This window comes from Triticum urartu, chromosome 2 (genome assembly GCF_003073215.2).
Source record: "Triticum urartu cultivar G1812 chromosome 2, Tu2.1, whole genome shotgun sequence".
Classification (NCBI taxonomy): domain Eukaryota; kingdom Viridiplantae; phylum Streptophyta; class Magnoliopsida; order Poales; family Poaceae; genus Triticum; species Triticum urartu.
This window is the reverse complement of record NC_053023.1, coordinates 694,585,326-694,609,131: the sequence shown is the minus strand read 5'-3', so window position 1 is coordinate 694,609,131 and position 23,806 is coordinate 694,585,326. Positions and strand designations below refer to the sequence as shown.

The 23,806-nt window shown below is 44.7% G+C and overlaps 2 protein-coding genes across 3 annotated transcripts; one reads left to right on the top strand and one right to left on the bottom strand.

Annotated features, from left to right (window-relative positions):
• The first annotated feature begins 1,102 nt into the window (after positions 1 to 1,102).
• Positions 1,103 to 14,568, top strand: LOC125537967. Its single transcript, XM_048701287.1, has 5 exons — positions 1,103 to 1,125; positions 1,758 to 2,259; positions 4,502 to 4,637; positions 14,059 to 14,118; positions 14,196 to 14,568. The coding sequence occupies exons 1-4, from the start codon at positions 1,103 to 1,105 to the stop codon at positions 14,067 to 14,069; spliced, it is 672 nt and encodes a 223-aa protein (XP_048557244.1). The 3' UTR covers positions 14,070 to 14,118; positions 14,196 to 14,568.
• On the bottom strand, positions 10,700 to 12,982 carry LOC125539823. 2 transcript variants are annotated; one of them, XM_048703339.1, is made up of 4 exons: positions 11,553 to 12,982; positions 11,348 to 11,452; positions 11,201 to 11,254; positions 10,700 to 11,061 (listed from the first exon to the last, which is right to left on the bottom strand). In XM_048703339.1, the coding sequence occupies exons 1-4, from the start codon at positions 11,698 to 11,700 to the stop codon at positions 10,922 to 10,924; spliced, it is 447 nt and encodes a 148-aa protein (XP_048559296.1). In that variant the 5' UTR covers positions 11,701 to 12,982; the 3' UTR covers positions 10,700 to 10,921. The 2 variants fall into 2 exon arrangements, with proteins under 2 accessions (XP_048559296.1, XP_048559297.1); XM_048703340.1 differs by having other exon boundaries at positions 11,201 to 11,248.
• Positions 14,569 to 23,806: the final 9,238 nt, after the last annotated feature.

The window sequence follows — 23,806 nt, the reverse complement described above, 5'->3', positions numbered from 1 at the left end:
ACAATTATGTGGGACGACAATGGTGACAACCCAATGGATGTCATACTTCGGCACGTGCCCGTGCACCTTCCCAGGATAACTTGTTTCAACACATTTCACGGTATAGTTTGTTGGACTTGATATGTGTGTCCGGAAAACCCTCTGTGTAGACATAGCCCACTTTATCACCGCATACTTCAATTTTTTCTTTGTATCAAACATAGCCCCTATCTGTACTTGGTTCAGATTATACTGCCATGGAGTCTCATGGCCATCGTTCACCGTAAGGCCGGTGGATATGTCCTGCTCCCATGCAGAAGGAATTGGTACCTCCACTTCATCCTCAGAATTTTCAGAATCCAGTTCCTCCACCAATCCATCCTCGTCATCTTCCTCCATCACCCTCTGCATTTCATCCCCTTCCTCATCCCCATCAGCAAAACCAGAACCAGCTAATATTATCGACTGGCTACTCTGCCCAGTATCAGGACCACAAACATTGTGTGGCACGTAGTCTGACTCTTTCTCGGGTTGGCTAGCATCCACATCTTGTGGCTGTGACCCGGATAAAACAATCTCGTTAGCCACTTCACTGCCTTGGCCGGGTTCATACCCCCTGTGGAGTTGTACGGCATTCTCCTCCTTCGGTACAGGTTGCACAAGTGCATATGGGTGGATTCTTCGGTCTCGGCAGCGTCTTAACACGGACAACCAATGTTGGCTCCTATCTACTGGCATCAACTCCCACTTGACATTTTTACAAGATTTGATCCACAATGCGTGAATACTGACGGAACATACTTCAGGATCCAGCCCGAAACTAGTTGTTAACCAGTACTTCAATTGTCTAATGTCCAGTCTGTCCGGGTCTGCTAGTGTCATGACGCCATTTTTAAACTCGCTAAGATCAACTCCCAACTCATTATATCGAACGTTACCAGCGCCGTAGTAAACATTCAAATTTACTGATTCAGACATTTTCACCTGTCAGACATTGTCATCTTCTCATTAATCACAATGAACACTAATATTACCCGCTACACTAACTACGCGCTAAAATGCCACCACAAACATATTAACTCTAACTAATAAACTATACAATTTAGAGAAAATTTGTGACGCCATGGTTATACCTTCGAAGCGTGCGTCTCTTCCGGTCACCGGCACCGGCCACCGGACAACGGCAGCGCCGCCCACTCGACGGCCGGAGGTTTAACTCCGGTCACCCCACAAGCTGCTGCTCCTCCTCACCACCTCCTCCTCCACAGCTGCTGCTCCTCCTCACCACCACCTCCTTCCCAACCGGACCTCCTCCACCCCACCATGGCTCCTCCCCCAAGCGCACAAAAAACTAACCCATAACGAAAAAAAAAACCATAGGCCGGTGGAGAATGCTATGATCTATCTATTCTATGCCTTGGTTGTGTAAATGAGTGCAAATTGGAGGAGATCAGGGAGGAGACGCGAGCTCTACAGAGAAGAACGAGAAAGAACAGGGGCGACCGAGCAAGAGGAGGAAGGCGACGACGGGATCGGCCTTATCCAGACCTTTTCGGTCTAGGCCTGGCCGAAAACGGCCCATTTTGGTCTAGGCCTGGCCGAAGCTACTATTTTCGGCCCACCCCACCCCTCTTCGGCCCAACTGAGGCTCATTTCGGCCTAATGCTGGACGAAAAGGCCTTTTCGGCCTAGTTCCGGCCGAAAACTACCACTTCGGCCACCACAAGGCCGACAGGGTCATATTTTTGATATTTTGACAATGGGTACTATAGTTTCAGAATTAGCTATAAAAAAGGTCATAGTTTTGAAAAAAAATCGCAACGCCGCCGGCCGCCGGCCTCCGCCCTCACCCCCACAGCCGCCACAACCGGCGACTTTGCCTCTGACCGCCGCCCCCTCTCATCCCCTCCTCTCGTGGCAGATCGAGCGACAACCGCGGTGTGGGCGGGCGGCACTAACGCGCTGCTCTCGGCCGAGGAGCCGCTCCCGCCGGGCCAACCGCACCCGTCCGTCGCCTGCTCGCCTCCCGCGGCGTCTTCTCCGAGCACACAGACGACGGAGGTCGGAGGCGGTACACGCTTGTGCTGGCGTGGCCGTGGCTCCACAAGGACGTGCTCGACCCCGCCGGCGCCTAGCCCTTTTCGCGCGCACGCCGGCGTCCCCGCCTACGCCTACAACGGCCAGGACCGGGAGGCGAACGAGGTGATGCCCGACGACGAACATCTGCTCGAGGACATCCTACTCGAGGATGCTCCTCTTCGCCAACATCTCCAACGCGTGGTGAGCTTCCGCTGTCTCATCCCTTTACGGTTGCAGGATTTGGTTCAGATTTGGAGTACTGCTTGGGTACAGATTAGGAGTAGGGGATGTAGTCGTAGGCACAGTTTTTAAAATTTCAGTAACTTCAGTACTCTTGCTCGAAGTACTCTGAAAATACGCTTAGAAAATGTACTGCTTGTACTGCTGATCTTGCAGATAGGGGGAGTGCTCTTGTACTCAGATCAGTTGTTAATCTGCAACAACTCTAGAAGTAGGATTTAGGATAGTCATAGTTTCAGTTTGCGAAGCAGGGAGTATAATTTAATTGGAAATCGACTAACTATTCCTTTGAACTGGGAAATCAACCTCTGTACTGATGTTAGCTTGATTGGTTGTAACTAAAACTGAAATCCATCATGTTAGATGATCTGCATGTGCTACACGAGCATTTCGAATAGGAATGAAAGTCATCATAAAGTTGGACAGCTAGCTTTACACATATACATACACATGTGTATGCTCCACTTCGCCGCCAAAAACCTTATCTTACCCCTGGCTTGTTTTATTATAAAAAAGAAAGAAACGAAGAAAGATAATAAGCAGGTCAGCACAAATCAATTCCGGTGTCATCTAATATAGCAGATCGATCAGTGGATCAGCACGCTAGATATTTAAGTGTGTGTCTAGACGGAGCTTCCCTATGTGTGTCACTTCGGATAAGTGGCAAAGTCCAGTACATGCATCATGATCGGCATAACATTTTAGTCGCTTTTGTTTCAAACATATTTATTATTTAGGCATGTGCTATAATTTGTTATCAATAACAATCTTGCTGTACACACGGAAGATCTATCGACGTGCAAATCATAGTGGTTCTGCCCTTAGCAGCGAACAAGTGTAGTACATATATATTATCTAGAGACCGAATAACATTCTTGCTGGCTTCAAAGCATATTGGTTCTTCCCGTAGAAGCGAACAAGTGTATTGCATATTAGTTCAAAGTTCATTTTAAGCACATCAAAAATACTAACCTATTTCAGAACCGATTGAGTTCATAAAATAATCTAACAAATCTCATCTTAATTGAACATGTTACCCTGATAAATTACCATGATGCACAAATGGATTGCTGTGCGATTGTGGGATGTGCAAGAAAAATTATCTGCATCGTGGAATGAAAAAAAGGTTATAAGGTTATCACGGTATGGACAAATCATGTTAACCATACAATACATGAGTCACATCAAGGTGCAACCAAATCCACATGCATGAACACCACAGTACATTTGTAGAATGGGCTTCTTACATATCCTTTTATTCTATTAGCTCCTCTAGGCAGCAACATGACCATGATTTTATCCAGCATCTTCAAATATATAAAATGAAGACAACACCTTCGAGCACCTACGCAGGTAATGTAGATGGTACAAAGAGAATAATCTAGTAGCATATAAGAAGTTAGAACAAAATTGGTATGTTCTAGCCACCTATACAACCACTATAAGCGTCGAAACATTAATCAAAGTATCAGGTGAAGATACATAAAGATTCAATTTGGAATTCTGAAGCAACTAATCTTGTAGTTTGATGTACTGTAAATATAATTTCTAGGACGGAGTTGTACGATACGAAGAAGTATATGATGCGAGACATGATCGCGATCGATCAGATATTCACTTTGGTCATATTATGTCCATGAACATATTATGAACTAATAAAAGGGAGAAGGAAAATACAATATTGCAATGCTCAATATCTTTTATCATTGCTGAGTGAGGTATAATGAAAATAATCATTCTGGTGAAAGTACATGCAAGATAATAAAGAACTTCTCCTTCTCAGGAGCATGCTTACTTGTAATTATACACAAATCTTTCAAATTGATTAGGAAGTAGAGATAGTATATACTCTATATCTCAGGGAATGTAAGAGAAGTACTTGCGCGGCAACGAAGGAAGACTTGCTAGTTTTTTGTAAAATCGGTTCAACTCCGACATCACCATTATATGTTCTTATTTCTCCAGGGACCGAATCAAGCACCCAGAGTTATTATGCATAAGGGAATAGCATAGTAAACAGAAACCATCAAGCATAAGAAGCAATATATTATCATTCTGACAAATTAATCACAACCAATTCTATTACATCCTTTTTAAAATAGGGGTTTTCATCAGGTTCAGAAATCAAACTGTAAACAACAGTTTTCAGTGCATGTTCAAGGAGTGTCACCTATTTGTTATATCTAACAGGAGGATTTTCTAGATCAACTCCCCGCATAGACCCACGTCGAGGGAGGAGGAAGCAGAGGCTGGCAACAAGGAGCGGGTGTGGGTGCTCATCCTCGCCGCTAACCACAAGTGCTGCGAGAAACTTTGGGCAGAATTTGCTGCCTCCACTGGTATGAGCAAATCACCTGTTGCTCCTTTCTGTCTGTTGTCTATTGAAGTAGCTAATAGATCGCTTCAGAGTGTTGTGAGCTTGGTTATTTCACACCGTCTGCTAATGTTAAGCAAAGAATGAAGGCTGGAGTGTGTTACATGTATGCAACAACGTTATACTTAGATGTAGTAGAAGATTGATTACAAAACAACTATCCACAAATTGGTGCATGTTGTATTGCAAAATGATCATAAGCTGGTATCTTGATCGCGGTAGAATAATACATCTCCAGTGTTCAGTGTCAAAGCAAAAGAATAATATACATAAGCAATCTACCAAAAGGAAAAATAATCTAAACTACAAGTAATTCTCCATACTGTTAGGAATAAGCAACTTGTATTCCCATGAGGCCATAGGCCGATATATATATACAAGTATAGGTGTGGAACATATGCAGGAAACCCCTTATACAACGGGATAAATACAAAGGGGTACATGACTTATATTATAACTCTAACACCCCCCCTCAAACTCATGGTGGATGAACAACACTGAGTTTGGAGAGATAAAAGCCATGTTGTGCTCTAGTCTGAGCCTTCGTCATGAAATCCGCCAACTGTAACTCGGAAGGCACATACTGAAGAGCAATAACCTGATCCTGCACAGCAGCGCGCACATAGAAAGCATCAACACCAATATGCTTGGTGAGCTCATGCTTCACAGGATCGCGTGCAATGCTGATAGCACCTATACTGTCAGATAAAAGCAGGGTCGGTGTAGTGACAGAAACACCAAAATCCTGAAGTAACCACCGTAACCAAGTCACCTCTGCCGTCAAAAGAGCCATTGCTCGCTACTCAGCCTCAGCACTCGAACGGGAAACTGCAAGCTGTTTCTTCGTCTTCCAGGCAATGAGAGAACCACCAAGAAAAACACAGTAAGCAGAAAGTGAACGGCGATCGGAAGGATCACTAGCCCACGTAGCATCCGAATAGGCCTGGAGCTGTAAAGAACTGGAGCGAGGAAAGAATAGACGGTGAGAGATCGTGCCTCGAAGATATCGAAGAACACGAAGGAGATGACTATAGTGAACCGAGGTGGGGGCAGAGACAAACTGACTTAGAATATGAACCGGATAAGAGATGTCCGGACGAGTGACAGCTAGATAGACAAGACTGCCAACAAGATGACGATAACGCGTCGGGTCAGGGAGAGGATCACCATCAGTAGCACGGAGGTGAACATTGAGCTCCATAGGAGTCTCAACAACGCGCTCGTCAGTAAGAGCAGCACGAGCAAGAAGATCCTGGATATACTTTTCCTGGGATATAAAAAAGCCATCAGAGGTAGAAGAGACTTCAATCCCAAGAAAGTAGCGAAGAGGTCCAAGATCAGACATAAGAAACTGCTCACTAAGACGGGCCTTTACAAAGGCAATATACTCGAGGTCATCCCCCGTGATGATCATGTCATCAACATAAAGAAGAAGAAGAGTCCGACCACGAGGAGAAAGGTGAATAAACAATGCTGGATCATGAGCACTTGCTAAAAAACCAGCAGCAGTGATCACAGAGGCAAAGCGCTCAAACCAGGCGCGGGGGGCTTGCTTAAGGCCATAGAGAGAGCGACGAAGACGACATACCATGCCATCAGGAACAGAATACCCAGGTGGTGGCTGCATGTACACCTCCTCACGCAGCTCACCATTAAGCTGAGATATAGACCAGTGGCGTGCAGAGGCAACGGCAAGAAGTGTACGAACAGTGGTCATATGAGCCACAGGAGCAAAAGTCTCGTCATAATCACGACCATGCTCCTGCTGAAAACCACGAGCCACAAGACGAGCTTTGTGACGCTCAAGAGAACCATCGGAGCGAGTCTTAACCTTGTAGACCCACTTACAAGTGATCGGACGGACTCCGGGAGGAAGAGAAACAAGATCCCAGGTACCAGTGCGTTCAAGAGCAGCAATCTCCTCTGCCATCGCAAACTGCCATTCATGATGAACAACAGCCTGACGGTAAGAAGTCGGCTCAAGAACAGCAGCACCAGCGGTGGGAAATCCAAAGCGATCAACAGGCGGACGAGGACGAGAACGCAAGCCATAAGTAGGCTGAGAGGAAGATGACGACCCATCCACAGAGGCATCGACTGGTCGTGGACGACGAGTGTAATGCTGAGGAAAAGATGGAATAATAGAAGGAGGAATCGGCAAGGTAGAATCAGGGGGTGGCGACGAAGAAGTCACCGGAGATGAAGGTGTAGAGTCCGGTGACAGGCTGGGAGAGGAGACCGGGGAGGAAGTCACCGGAGATGAAGGTGGAGAACCCGGTGACATGCGAGGCGAGGAGACCGGGGAGGATGGTGGCTGCAAATCAACTAGATGTGGAGAAGGAGAGGAAGTGGAACGGAGAGGTACAGTCTCGACGGGGGTGATAGGTGAGTCAGGAAAAGTGAGGAAAGAGATATCCTGCACTGAAAAAGTCGAGGAAGATGGGCGTGGGTAGAAGGGACGAGACTCATCAAAAGTCACATCTCGAGAGATACGCATCCGACGACCAATAGGATCCCAACAACGATAGCCCTTATGCTCATCACTGTAGCCTAAGAAGACACACTCAGCAGACTGAGCGGTCAGTTTGGTGCGTTCGCGAGGGGCAAGAAGAACATAGCAAACACAACCAAACGAGCGAAGCATCGAATAATCGGGAGAACGATCAAAAAGTCGCTCGAAAGGAATACCACCCTATAGAGCAGCGGAAGGCTGTATATTGATAAGATAGGTGGATGTGGAGACGGCCTCAGCCCAAAAATGAGGCGGGAGAGAGGCAGCAATCATCAATGCACGAGCCGTCTCAAGAAGATGTCGATGCTTTCGCTCAGCCACACCATTCTGAGCATGAGCACCAGGACAAGAGAATTGAGAGAGAGTCCCGTGCTCAGCAAGAACACCACGCAACATCTTAGAGATATACTCGCCAGTGGAGTCAGCACGAAAAACACGAATGGGTGAAGAGAACTGAGTATGAACCATGGCAGCAAAACGCTTATAAATAGACAACACCTCAGAACGAGAAGTCATGAAATAAAGCCATGTGTAACGAGAGAAATCATCTATGAAAATAATATAGTATTTATGACCACCTTTCGAAGCGAAAGGGGCCGGACCCCATACATCAGAATGGACTAAATCGAAAGGACGCTTGGACACTGACTCACTATGTGAATATGGTAACTGAATCTGCTTGCCAAGACGACAACCCTGACACTCTAAAGAGACATCTCCTGAGATAGACCCCAGAAGACCTCGACGAACTAAAGAAGACAACCGAGAACCACACAGATGACCAAGTCGATGATGCCATTGCTGGAAGGAACCAGTAACGGAGGCGACAGAAGCGGAAGAACTGGCGATGGTGGTGGCAGCGGAAGGAACATGAAGCCAGTCCAACTCCCAAAGACCCTGAGAATCACGGCGGCGAGGGCCAGCCCCAACCAGAGTGTGCGTGCGACGGTCCTGGACAGAACAAGAGTCAACGTCAAGGATGACGCGACAACCAGAATCCGTAAGTTGACCAGCAGAAAACAAATTCATGGTAAGTCGAGGAACATGAGCAACATCAGGAACAGAATAAGGAGTAGTAAGATTGCCTCTACTAGCAACAGAAAGTGGAGTACCATCAGCAGTGAAGACATGAACAGGAGAATCCAGTGATCGAAGAGAGGACAAAGTGGAAGAATGAGAAGACATATGAAAAGAAGCTCCAGAGTCCAGAACCCATGGGGATGTACCTGACTGTGTAGAGGGTGATTGCTCAGTGCGGGAAGCATCAGTCACAGAACCAGCAGTACCCGTCGAGGAAGAACCTGAAGCCGCGAGCAGACGCTTAAGTCTCAGAATATCCTGCTCAGTCAAAGCAATGGCTGAAGTTGTCGAGGTAGATGACGAAGTCCCTGAAGATGATGATCGAGCCTTGCGCAGGTGTTTCTTCTTCGTGTAGCACTGAGACTCAAGATGACCATCATTGTTGCAATAGTCGCAATGTGGACGGGGGCGACCCGAGCCTCCAGAAGGAGTGGGCAAGAGCGGCGGAGCACTCGAGCGAGAAGGGGTCGGTGCAGCAGGTGGCGTAGGAGCACGAGTAGCGAGCACAGAGGGAACCGCCAGCAAACCAGCACCACGTAAGCGAGTCTCCTCAGCACGAATCTCAGAAAGCGCCTCCATGAGAGAAATACGGCCACGAGCAAATAACTGAGCACGCCGGGGCTCAAACTCCTTACGGAGCCGGGACAGGAACTCATAGACGCGATGAAACTCCAAATTGGCCTGGACAGCCTGGCAACAGGGGCAGGTACGACACCCAGCACTACGGAGAGAATCAAGCTGGCGCCAGATAGCAAAACTCTGTGCATAGAAGTCATCAACAGTAGAGTCACCCTGCTGAAGAGCATGCTCCTGACGGATCACAGAGAGGTATAAGGCATCACCAGAGGGCTGATAGCGCTCACGAAGACGGGTCCACATCTCAAAGACAGTAGGAAGACCCAGAAATTCAGAAGCAAACTGAGGCAGAACACTAGCAGTGAGAACAGCTGCAGCACGAGCATCATCATCAAGCCACTGGGTGTAAACAGACAGAGCACCATGATATGTCTGAAGAGCCTCCTCATAAGCTAAAACCCTCTCATCATAAGCACGATCAGCAGCCTCATCAGCAAGCTTAGCCGCATCCTTGGCGACCTGATTAGCATCCATAGGAAGAACCGATGGAGTTGGCGGAGTAGGGGCCACCGGAGGAACTGGACGTGGCGGACAACAGACCTCGCCAGAAAGAACACCCCAAAGACGGATGCCACGCATGTGAATGCGCATGAAGCCAGTAAACTCGGTGTAGTTAGTACCATCAAAGATCACCGGACAGCGAGGGACAGCAACATAGCCCGATGCAGCAAACATTTTTTTTAGAACCGACTAGAGCACCAGCGACAGCAGAATCGAGAACAGCAGAATCAGGCGCGAGATCGGGATCGGGAGTAGCTTGGGAGGGAGGGCGCTGGCGACTGGTGGAACGGGCGACCAGCAGAATCAGGCGCGAGATCGGGGTCGGGAGTAGCTTGGGCAGGAGGGCGCTGGCGATTGGTGGATCGGGCGACCGGATCGGGCGGGCGGGCGTCCGCTGGAGAGAACGCTGGCGACTGGATCAGAACCAGGGAGATCACGGCGGTAGAATCCAGCGAGGGGAACGGCTGGCGGCTTGATCCGGATCAGGGAGCATGGTGTGGACGCGATCGGGAGGAGAGGGAACTCTCGATCGGGAGCGAACCAGCGCACGTCGTTGACTCGATCGTGAGGGAGGAATCGCACGGGCGGGAGCGAAGACAGCGGCCCAGCCTGGCGATCCACACGGCGGCGACGGTTGGGCCCAGCCTGGCGGGGAGAGCCAGCGGCGATAGAGAACAGAGCGACGGCCACAGAGGACGGTGGCGTCGCGAGGCGGATCAATCAGCACGAGTTGCGGCGTGCAAAAAATTGACCTAGCTCTAATACCATGTTAGGAATAAGCAACTTGTATTCCCATGAGGCCATAGGCCGATATATATATACATGTACAGGTGTGGAACATATGCAGGAAACCCCTTATACAATGGGATAAATACAAAGGGGTACATGACTTATATTATAACTCTAACACATACCACGAGTTGACCATGGCTATGCCAGAAACAAGGAGAACATAGAAAACCTCAACACGATGATGCTGCTACTATTTCCATTTCTTAAACACCGGCTTTGGAAGGCCCGTGCGTTGCTACTTCGCATTCAAAAGTACTGGTTCCAGTTATGATTAATGGATCATTTTGTGCAATAAATTTTATTTTATTTATTGCTGAATTATGGATGTTATTTCTCTTGCCTTTTACACAATATCACTATAGCTTTCCAGCACACACACCGAGTATTTATACAATGTCAAAACCTCGAAAAACAGATGTGTTAGTAATGCCAATTTAGTTGGCACTGCAATATACCTGAGTACTGATTCTCTCTGGGCATGTTTTTCTTTGTTTCTTAGGGTTGTCACCTCATTCATCTACGCTTGGTGGTTTAGTGTCCTCTTTCGTTAAACTCTTAATATTCCAGGTATGTTCATATGAACCACCTTAGGAAATTCCATAACTATCAATATTTATCTGCACTATTTTTTCACTCGCTCTAAAAAGGTCAATATATATAGTAATTTCCTTTTCCATTTTATTTCTTAAACTGCTAATGAGATCAAATATGCATAACCCATTTATAGATCACAACCTGACCTTATCCTCTTTTTTCTTCCGATAAGCCGCACGCCTTTGTGCGTTGAACTGCTCCCTTGTTTTGTCAGCGTAATCTTTGCTTTCATTATATACAGCTCCTGTTGCATGCTGCTCCCAAGTTCTGTCGTCTGCATCATGTCAAAAGTAAAACCCAAAAAGCCCATAAACCTGACTGATCCGCTACCGAACACGTCGGCTTGGATGGTGGATAAGCATGCATGGGAATATACGTCGGCTTGGATGGTGGATAAGCATGCATGGGAATACCTTGTAGCTTTGCCGCACCATCCATCTCATTGTTTGAAGGTTCACAGCCTACAGCTTACCAATCAAAAAAAAATGTGGTATGTTGTACATGAAGGTGAACACCCATATTTATAAATTGTGGCATATGAAATGCGGATGAGTTAGTACCACGGGCATCTTGTGCTACAAATGTGCCACAATCGAGTGTTAGATTACTCGGAGCCGACAACGAAGCATCATGATGGTCTCCAACCCGTAGCGATCTTGATCCATCTGTAGAGTTGTAACCAGAATGAAAATAAGACCAATGATACATAGGCGACATACTATGCAGGCAACATTCTTGGCATATGAAATGAGGATGAGTCGGTACCATATTCATTTTGTGCTTCAAATGTGCCAGAATCCACTGTTAGATTACTTGGAGCCGACAACGAAGCATCATGATGGTCTCCAACCTGTAGCGATCTTGATCCATCTGTAGAGTTATAACCAGGATGAAAATAAGACCGATGATACATAGGCGACAAACTATGCAGGCAGCATTCTCACCAATCTTCATACAATCTTATACCTGGAACCGTTGTGTAAGTATCGTCATGCTTGCATTATGTTCTTCATCATCTCCCCCGCTCGTAAGGCCTGCAATACATTATGCATAAAGCTTGTCACTGCCAGAAATGAACCGAACGCATGTGTAGGAATTTATGATGGAGTGCATCATACCCGTAGTAACGTCCTCTTTTGGATGATGTGCACCTGCCTTGCTTTTCGAATTCCTCATACGCACCTATGGAATGGCAGTTCACTGACATTAAATGACAATTGCCTGATGGCAAGAATATTTGAAATAGCAGGGGTGGGAGTAGCAAGATAACTATACTATGCATGATGTCCTCTAGATGTTTTGCATGTGTCTATATGTAGTCATCCTGTCTCCATCTTAGCAATGCTATGATATGACAAACAGGGGTTGTATTCTGGAATTCAGTTAGCAATGCTTTGATAAATATTTGAGATAAAAAGATTACCGAGCCTCACTTTGCTAAATATTTGAGATCTTATAAACATATTTGCATAACTGTTGTTTTGTTGTTTCCATGAAATTCTGCACGTAGCGTCTTGAAGAGACCAATCTATATTTAGCTAAGCTATGCGAAGTTGCAACCCTCACTATCTCCACGAGGGCGTTTATAGTTTTTATTGCCATGTGGAAACTTTGTGTATGAAGTTATGGCACCGCAAATACTCCCCATGTGTGTGCGCGCGCATGCGGTGCCTAGGGTAGGTAGTAGAGTACTTCATATACCTGTACTATTCATGCTTCAACTTTGGGGTAGTTTTCATGTGCATACAACATATTGGACCTTGCAGGACCCTCTTGGCATCCTGTTGCTGGAAAAAAAACTACACAGCCGAATCATTTTTTTATTTCTGAAACAAGATTTCTATTGCACAAGCCTTCTGAAACAGGATAGTGTTTTCCATTTCTTAAAGCTCAAATCTTGTTGCGCAAAATTGAAGATCAAAATTAGTGTCTACATGTCCTGGATACCTAGCTAGCTATGTTCCAGTTTGACAATCAACTTTGTAGATGCTCAGTTTGACAAAGTTTTTATAAGATGTTTAATTTTTGGATGGAACAAAAAAGGAAGCATAGTTGAAATGCAATGCAATCAGACTTGTAAAGGTCTTGCATTGCACAAAATGCTAAGGATGAGGCCAGAAGAAGGTTCAATGAAGTGAAAAAATTACTCCTTGCTTGGTCTGCATGCAGTGATCGACTACTGGTCTGCTTGTCAGGTTAGGCCAAAACAAAACGTTGTTGGTAATTTTACGGTTTGTAACTGATGCCCTTGCCACAAGAAATTTATTGATGTCGCAGTTTTGTAGTCTAACCCTTCAGTCCTCATAAGAAATAAAATTGACATCTGATTTGAACACTTACTTCTACATATATGTGTGCAAAACAGCTAAATTATGTACAGTAGGCCTCAAAAAAACACTTACTTTTGCTGTTAATTTGCAAGACATTCTTAATTTTGCCTCAAAAGAATGACAATTTTGTTACTCTCAGCATTTATTGTTGGTTACAGATAGAGAGTTGGTAGTTGCTTAAAGAAAGACAAAAACCACAAGGTCACATTTGAAGTTATAGGTCGATTTAGCGAGTCATAATAGACAAAATAATTTACTTATCATACTAAACTATTGTGATCTCGGTCCACATTTTTGGGAACCACTATACTACCTATTAGTTAATTAGCAGCACGCTACTACCTAGATGTAACTTTGTAGATGCTTTTCTACTGTTAATTGCATCTTGCATGAATTTTTTATTCTTCTTGCAGTTGTTCTGTTTCCCATAGAAGCTGCATCTTTCTAGAAGCTGCTACATCAGATTAAGTAAGTACACCCTGTTTGCCTAAATTATTGTTCAAGAGGCAGCTGAAACAAAATTTCATACACAGAAACAATTAACAGGCATTACCTTCATATTTAGCGCTGATACTGCACATTACCTTGAGCATGCGTTGGATGTAAATTTTTATTGCATGTATGTGTCTATATATAGTCCTCCTGTCAATATTACTGTCAACCTAGCTGTTCATATAAAGTGGAAAACACAGAGGGGGCGAGTCAATACTCCCTCTGTAAACTAATATAAGAGCGTTTAGATCACTATTTTAGTGATCTAAACGCTCTTATATTAGTTTACGGAGGGAGTACTATATAGCTGTTTTACGTTATTACTCCCTCCGATCCTATATAGCTGTTTTATGTTTGCCATGACCTACAAGATTGTTTGATTTCTTTTTCTGTATTTTGTTGGAAATCAGTTTGTTGTTCTTCCTGATTTGTGTGTCGCCACTTTGCAGCCTGGGAATGAATCTCATAACTTCTATTCTGATGAGCACTATCTGCCAACCTTATTTAATGTAAGCACTCAGAAGCTCCTAACCGTGTTCTTTTTCACTTTAGCCACCACTAATATATACTGTTGTCGTGCCTGCAGATGGTTGATCCAACCGGAGTCCCGAATTGGTCAGTGACATGTGTTGATTGCTCTGAAGGAAAATGACATCCTAAAGTTTATAGGGCTGTTGACACAAGCTTTGAACTGCTTAAAAGTATAGCGGTGAGCTGAGCATGCGTTGGATGTAAATTTTTATTGCATGTATGACCATGCGTTGGATGTATGAGTTGGATATCTTGATCATCTTCGGGGCCTGGAACGTCGGCGCCGGGCCCTGGAACCGGTCTCCCTCGCGGCCCAAGCGGTCGCCGCCGGATCTGGGGCCCTCAACGGAATCGGCCGCAGATCCGATGATCCGCGACGGATCCTACGGGTTCAGGTGCAGATGGGTGGAGGAGCGGCGGCGGAGGGATTGGGCGGCGGCGAAGGGGTTGAGCAGCGAAGCGATTGGGCGGCGGCGAAGGGTTTGGGCGGCGGCGAAGGGATTGAGCGATGTAGGAACGAATGACTGCGACGACTTGTGCGGGCAATTGCATCGAGGGAACGAGGGTGCGAGCGCCTGGCTAATTTTCGTAGGTTAACTGTCGTAGATTTTTTTAGAATGATTTTCTGTCGATGAACCGTAGTGTTTCACAACGAGCCTCGTGGTACCACATCGTTTTTTTTTGTCGGTCTTGAGGGCGGAAGGAGGGAATTGCTGAGTTGCGGGAGGTGGGATCAAGGACGAAAAAAACCCGTCGTTGGTGGAACGAAAATTGACCGGCGGAGACTACCAACTACTCCATTAAGAATAGAGATAAAGCACCCCTTTTCGAAAATGTATTGTCTCTAGCACTGAGAACATGTCATCTCCTCTATCTGCATTAACAATTGACCACACGTGCCGAGCACGGGACATTTCCAAAACCGATGGATGGATGTCTCTTCCCTTCCCCAAACCGGGCACGTGACTCCTTGTTTAATATGACGTCGCTGCAGCTCGGCCCCTACGACCAGACCATTCCGGGTCAATCTCTAGGCGTGTATTTTAACTTTGCCTGGGACGTTGGTCTCCCATAGTTCAATCCATCCCTGGTGCGCTGTAATGAGGACTCCGGCGAACCTGAACGCAAGCGTTTAATTTCCATAGCAAGATGATAGGCCGAGCGTACTGTGAATACCCCATTTTTAGTGTTATTCCATGGTGGGTAGTCAGCACGCCCAATAGAGCAACTCTAGTAGACCCCGCAAAAAGCCCCGACCCGTAAAATAACCGTCAAAATGCGGGTCGGTGCGGAAAATCCCGGCCGAATAGACGCCACAAAGGCGGCCAGCCCGCAAAATTTTTTGAGGGACGCGACAAAATCTCGGCCCTAACCCGCAAAAATGCGGGTTTTCCCTTCGCCGCTGCGGTGCCCTGCATATAAGCGGAAGCGATTGGTGGTGGTGGGGGGGGGGGGGCATTTCGGCCCGCGCTTTCCCCACCAACCAGCTCCCTCTCCCCCTCGCCCCGTCGCCGGGCCGCCACCCAAGATTCTGGCGAAAGCAGCCAGCGGGAGCATGCCGAAAGGCCGCCACACGCACGGGGCCTCCCCTCTACTTCTTTCGAACCAGTGGGAGCAGTTATGGAAGTTGGAAATCTTCTAAAATGCATACTTGTTGTTCTTGTTTTCTTTGGTTTTGCTATTCTAGCAAAGATTTGGTGATGTCTTATGTATCCAATGTTGTTGAAAAAGCAAAGAAATGAATTATGTTGGATCAAATTAAGGTGCAAATTTAGGTTTTTCGGGTCGGGAGGAGCTGCGCTAGATCAGACCCCGCAAAGTTGACCTGTAAAAAAGCATATTCCGCGAATATCTTTTTTTATGAATCTATTATGTGGGGTCTGCATCTGCGGCCGTCTGCGCCGGTCCGCAAAGTCGTTTTTCAGCAAACTGCAAACGTGTTTTGCGGACCGGCCAGATGCGGGGTCTGCTAGAGTTGGCCTTACCACCTACTAGGACCTTTAGGACGTCGCTTATATCAGCTGGCAACAGCGCCCATTCAAGTGTCTGCACATCCCATGTCCTTCCAGAGTAATCAAGCAGATCCATCAAGCAGATCCACCACTGTAGCTATGTTCGTTTTGTCAAGTGCGCCCAGCGGCCGACGAGACCCGGCCTTGGGGATCCATGCATCCACGCGTCGACTGATATGCCGTCCCCAATGCGTCACACCAGCCTGCACTGTAGCAGTTCTCGGTCAAACATAATGCTTTTCCAAGTGAAAGAGCTATTTTTGGGGCAGCCTGCGTGAAGAAACTCAGTATTCTGAAAATAGCGCACCTTTAGTACTTGAGCACAAAGTGATTCCGGAGTGATGAGTAACCTTCATGCTTGCTTGGCGAGTAGGGCCTGGTTAAAAGCCTTAAAATCCCGAAAACCCATACCCCGTCCTCTTGCCATGACACATTTTATAACATCCGATCCAATGAACCTTACGTTTTTCATGCTCCGCTCCCCATCAAAATTTTGAAAAAATAGATGTCAGGTTCCGGCACGTTTTTTTTGGCAAACTGGAAGTAGCTCATGGAAAACGTGGGAGTCACTTGTAGAACTGATTTCACAAGCACTTTTCTGCCAGCTTTGGAGAGGCCTTGTCCTTTCCAACCATGAGTTTTGGCAGCTGACTGATTTGTCACGTATTCAAAGCAACCGTCTTTCGAGCGGCCAACCAGTGTTGGTAGCCCTAGGTATCTCTCATTGAAAGCCTCATTTGCAATACCAATCACACTTCTTAACGTAGTTTTCCTCGTATCATCGTACCCCTTCCCAAAGAAGATGGAAGATTTATCAAAATTAACTTTCTGCCCTGAGGCGGACTCATAAACATTCAGTATACTGTGGAGCTCAAGCAAACTATCCTCAGTCGCCTCAAGAAAAACAACATTGTCATTCGCAACTAAAAGGTGAGTAATGTGAGGACCGTCCCTCCCAAACTCGACCCCCTTAATCCATTGTTCCTCTTGGGCTTTCTTCAACGGTGTGGAGAAGCCTTCCACACAAAAGAGAAAGAGGTAGGGGGATAGAGGGTTCCCCTGCCGCAAACCTCGTGATGGCGAGAACAACTCAGAAGTGTCACCATTAAGACGGACTGAGAATTTAACTTATTTAACACAACGCAGAATAGTCTGAATCCAATTTAGAGAAAAGCCCATTCGCTCCATCATCTTCTCAAGGAAGACCCATTCAACCCTGTCGTACGCCTTCATCATGTCTAGCTTGACTTCACAAAATGCCTTTCCCCGTTTCCTCTTCCAAATGGCGTGTGTGCACTCGTAAGCTATAAGGACATTATCTGTGATTAACCGACCGGGGACAAAGGCACTATGTTCCTCAGAAATCAGCACCGGTAGAATGGTCTTCAGCCTGTTCGCCAAAACTTTTGCAGCTATCTTATAGAGTACATTGCATAGGCCGATGGGCCTAAATTGTGAGAGCAGCTCCGGTGCTGTAACCTTGGGGATCAGGACCAATACAATGTTGTTGAAGTCGTCTAGAAAATCCTTTCCGTCCAAGAATCCTATAACTGCAGCGCACACTTTATCTTTCACCAAAGACCAGTGTCTTTGGTAGAATAACGCCAGCAGGCCGTTCGGACCCGGCGCCTTCGCCGGGCCCATCTGAAAGAGGGCATGCTCGATCTCTTCGTTTGTCCATCTAGCCATAAGTCTTGCATTCATCTCCAGTGTCACCGCAGCTTTAAGATGTTGCAAAATTGCTTCCATATTTGTTCCGTCGAGTATAGCTCACTGTAGAACGTGCGCGCCATGCCCCGTAGCCCGTTATTGGTAGACGCAAAGGTACCATTAGCCCTCCAAAGCGTGACGATCGTATTTTTTATAATGAATAACATTGCAATGTGCAATGATATTTTATTGGATAGACAATTTCTTTCTTTAAAATTATGATGCCAATAATCCAACAAATTAATGTTGCGAACAAGACCTTCTTGAGTGTGAACAAGAAATTACGAGCATGATGATCTCATTGGTGGTGAAGATGAAACAAATTTTATGATGAAGTTTGTGGTTGCATCTCCTTAATTTCTCTCTCTAGAACAGGTGTGCAACCATGCTAGGTGCTCGGACTACGTGCAAGATAGTCAGGGATCCATGTGCGGTTTCAGTGGTGTGGCACATAGTCATATGGATCTACTGCCTTCGCAGATTATCAATGACTACTGTTAAAGCTTATAATTTGTCATTTTGATGTTATAATTGCTTTACAAAGTGCTACCCCACACATTTTACTAAGTCATGACATAAGGCATTACGAGTGAGTATTTACTGATTTCATCATATTATACTCTCTAGTGCTGCGAGATCTACACCATTTTGGAGATTATCTTCAAGGTGTCATATTTAGCAATTTGAGATTCACACTAATAGTTTCAAGATAACTTCTTGAAATACCCATTGATTTTGCTAAGTTCATTACAACATCAACCATGATGGTCTTTAATTTACTGGTTGTAAATTAATTATCTCTGGTTTAACCATCGAGGTAACATATGGCTATAGAGTTTGAGCCATTCGCCCTCAATGGCCACCACTGCTCTATCTGGGCCATGGACATCATGATTGCTCTTGTGTCCCATGGGATAATGTGTGGAATCCTGGATTCACCTCTGGTCAGGATCACACCGTAACAGAAAAATGGTGTCTTATATATCATAAGGTATTAGATTCAGATCTCAGCATCTAGTTATTATGTATCAGCAATTCCTGGGATACAATGAACCTCAAGTGAAAGATTTGAATCTTACTTCAACCTTCAATCCGACATCACCAGCTGTGACGGGACCCTATGGGCACGGAGAATATGATGGTTGAATATGCCTCAACCGACATGTTTGGAGACTATGAATAGTCTTTCAATCTTCTGAGTGGTCAATATAATTAATGTCCATTTACGATGTTGTAACAATAACATAAGTATTGTTGTCATTATATATTGTATATTACAGTATATTGTATCAGCACTTTGATACAAATACATTTGTATGTATTCTATATATCTGACAGTGATTTTCATATTGAGAATCTTCAGGTCTATATATAGATTTCTAAGGGAGTAAGCCAATGAAAAATGATATGTGCCTTGTGGAGATATGCACCACAAACTCTATACTCAGGGAAGTCCAATGTTTCCACTCTCATTGAGAGAAAGGATATATTTTAAAATTGCTAGGCACGATGAGGTATTTGCTGGCTCAACTCGAGTCATATTTACTATCCATGTGGGTATTCGAGTAACATCGGGATGCTTTATTGCTTCCTAGGTTTAACTCGTACCCTACTAAACTATGGAGGTATCCGTTAAAATAGTTTCCATAGAGAAACTTATGATGACAACAAAGAGAAATAACTTCTCTTTACCATATGCAACGGATATGGCAAGCACATTCTCTGTGTATCATCTGGATTGTACTACACATACGACACAACCTGTAGCACATGTTGCGTACAAGATAGTTTTCCAGAGTGTCTTATACATGACAAACTTGGCATACTCTCCTTGGTCATCGAGACATTGGGTTGAAACCGAAGCTATCAGCAATTCCAATAGTTTATGATTATTATGATGCTAAATTCTAACAACATTTGGATTTTATGTGCACTACAAGTGATACAGGGAAGCTAATTTTAAGGCCCACACTCCTTAAAGTCTACGCTGAACCACCCAGACTCCTTGAATGCATCAAGTCGAGGTAAGTGGCTCTTCCCATCCATTGACTAGACTATTCAGGTATTCCATGATTCTAAAAGACATATCTACATGATGGTCTTAAGTCCGTGCTTTATTCGCACAAAACCATTGGCTCATTATCCTGACATCGATTTCAAGCAAATCGAATGGATAACATTGCAAAATTCTCCTTGAGTGCCTTCTCTATGGCTTTTGGATTGAATTTTAGCAATTTGTCCTAATGTCTAGACTCAAAATGGTTTGGTAGAATTCTATCCAAAGAGTTAAGCTCATTGCATTATGTTTACTTTGGAATTGCAACTTACCAACTTTAGGTTGGAGCCATGCAGTTTTACACGCTCATGACAGAACTACATAATATTATTCCCCTCTATCTTTGATATGTGGATATCTACCAAGTATTTCCTATCTACGGTAATTCGGTTGCATACCGATATCACCACCTGGCATACATGATTGGCCCCTCAACATATAGTTGGGATCTATGTGAGGAATAACTGTATTACCGTCAATACTTCAAGCCCCTCACATGGGGAGTTATTTAAGGCCAGTATGCTAATTCAATGAGTAACATTTCCAGGCATTAGGGGGAGATTTCAAGTACCATAGAGAATGCCAGGAAATTAGTGGAATGTTCAACACATTTCTGTCTTAAATCCACGTAGTCAAAGATCTGAACCATGCGCTCAGAAGATTTGCAAGACATTGCAAATAACCTGCCAGATTCATTTACTAACTATAAAGGTGTCATGCAATCCTACAATCCTGCAAAAATATGTCGGAAATAGTGGAGGTACCAACTAAAACCACTCAACTCCTCGTTCAAAGCAACAGGGGGAGAAGTACCACAATAGTACATCAGGATTCAGCTTCTTGCAAGCAAGGATATCAAGGCCTCTGAATTAGTAAATGCAGGCCAACTTCACATTGACAGACACCTGATGGGTAGTATACCCAGTGGATGGGAAACCTCCACCAACCCAGGTCATAGTGCACACAATGACCGGGACATCAGAATACCCGACTAAGCCGCATTGGGAAATCGCGAGCAGTCACCATGGGTAACGATATTTCCATCAACTCTATATTGATATATAGATTCTGGAGGAACATATAACCAAAAGTCTACAATTGTCGACATACATTTCTCAACTAGATTGCAAAACCTTTCAAGTGATTCAGATCCAAAGACCATGGCCATGGCAAAGTGTGAACAACACTCAGACTGGACTCAAGCAAAGGGTATAATCTAGGTAGAAATAATCTTGCTCAATAATGGGAAGGTATTCATAAGCAATACCTACACCAGTTGTCTTCTTGAAACAGAATTGAGAACAATGAGGTGGTTAAACATAGAGCAAGTATTGTAGCACAAGGGTTCACGCAGATACCCAACTATTCTCCAGAGGTGGAATCTCTTTTCGATAACTTATATCATTGGTAGTACAAAATCATCTATTTCTATAGTTGATAGATGTAGTGATCACATATACATGTGGCTCACTAGATTCATACATATATGATTGATTTTTGATGTAATCTCAATTCTGAATCGAAGTACATAGTGCAACATACATTGTGTAAAATCAATAAGTCACCATATGGCTTATTGTTGTCGGTACATTTGGTATAACCGACGTAGTAAGTTCCTTATACACAAGGATTACTCCTACAATGATGATTATCCATGTTTGCCTGTCTGCAATGACGACACATGTAATCATCTAAGTGACGGAGTTTAAAATGAAGGATTCGGGTAAACCAAAATATCGCTCGTTACTACAACTTGAGCAGCTTCATTCATACATTATGGTATACTATGTTGTCTATATCCAAAATATACTGATTAATTCATTGTGGACAAATATTATCCATCCATAACTCTCATGGTAGTTCATTCTCTAGACATAGAGAAAGATCTATATAGACCATGAGATGATGGAAATGAGATATTGGGACTCAACGTTCCATAATGCCATTGGATCCACCAAACACAACTGGTTGGTACTCAAGAATATCTTCCGATATCTCCAAGGCATTAAACATCTTGTCCTGGTTTTTAGTTTCACAAAAATGTGAACACCCATATCATTGGATACATCGATCAGATCCCCACTATGTTAGATCGTAGACAAGCTTAGTCTTCCTACTAGGTGTGGTAGCCCTCTCATGAAGAGTTTTCGAAACTGACCTCATGGCTACATCCACCAACCATTATCTCAAGATAATGTTTCTTGTGTTGCCTGGATGCAAACAGGTTACATAATAAGCAATATCACTATATTGCATATCTTGCAAGTCAAATCATGCGACTGATTTGTTCACCCGGTCTCTACCAACTTCTATGTTCCAGAAATGTGTTCATGGAATTGGTATGTGACGGCTGATGACCCACAAGTGTAGGGGATCTATCGTAGTCCTTTCGATAAGTAAGAGTGTCAAACCCAACGAGGAGCAGAAGGAAATGACACGCGGTTTTCAGTAAGATATTCTCTACAAGCACTGAAATTATCGGTAACAGATAGTTTTATGATAAGGTAATTTGTAACAGGTAACAAGTAATGAAAGTAAACAAGGTGCAACAAGATGGCCCAATCCTTTTTGTAGCAAAGTACAAGCCTGGACAAACTCTTATATAGAGAAAAGTGCTCTCAAGGACACATGGGAATTATCGTCAAGCTAGTTTTCATCACGTTCATATGATTCACGTTCGTTACTTTGATAATTTGGTATGTGGGTGGACCGGTGCATGGGTGCTGCCCTTTCTTGGACAAGCATCCCTCTTATGATTAACCCCTATTGCAAGCATCCGCAACTACAAAAGAAGTATTAAGGTAAACCTAACCATAGCATGAAACATATGGATCCAAACCAGCCCCTTACGAAGCAACTCATAAACTAGGGTTTAAGCTTCTGTCACTCTAGCAACCCATCATCTACTTATTACTTCCCAATGCCTTCCTCTAGGCCCAAACAATGGTGAAGTGTCATGTAGTCGATGTTCACATAACACCACTAGAGGAAAGACAACATACATCTCATCAAAATGTCGAACGAATACCAAATTCACATGACTACTTATAGCAAGACTTCTCCCATGTCCTCAGGAACAAACGTAACTACTCACAAATCATATTCCTGTTCATAATCAGAGGGGTATTAATATGCATAATGGATCTGAACATATGATCTTCCACCAAATAAACCAACTAGCATCAACTACAAGGAGTAATCAACACTACTAGCAACCCGCAGGTACCAATCTGAGGCTTTGGGACAAAGATTGGATACAAGAGATGAACTAGGGTTTGAGAGGAGATGGTGCTGGTGAAGATGTTGATGGAGATTGACACCCCCCAACGAGAGGATCGTTGGTGATGACGATGGCGATGATTTCCCCCTCCCGGAGGGATGTTTCCCCGGCAGAACAGCTCTGCCGAAGCCCTAGATTGGTTCTGCCAAGGTTCTGCCTCGTGGCGGTGGAGTTTCTTCCCGAAAGCTTGCTTATGATTTTTCCTCGGATGAAAGACTTCATATAGCAGAAGATGGGTGCCGGAGGCCTACCAAGGGGTCCACGAGGCAGGTGGTGCGCCAAGGGGGGTAGGGCGCGCCCCCACCCTTGTGGCCAGGGTGTGGGCCCCCTCTGGTGGATTCTTTCACAATTATTTTTTATTAATTCCAAAAATAAGTTCCGTGAAGTTTCAGGACTTTTGGAGCTGTGCAGAATAGGTCTCTAATATTTGCTCCTTTTCCAGCCCAGAATTCCAGCTGCCGGCACTCTCCCTCTTCATGTAAACCTTGTAAAATAAGAGAGAATAGGCATAAGTATTGTGGAATAACATGTAATAACAGCCCATAATGCAATAAATATCGATATAAAAGCATGATGCAAAATGGACGTATCAACTCCCCCAAGCATAG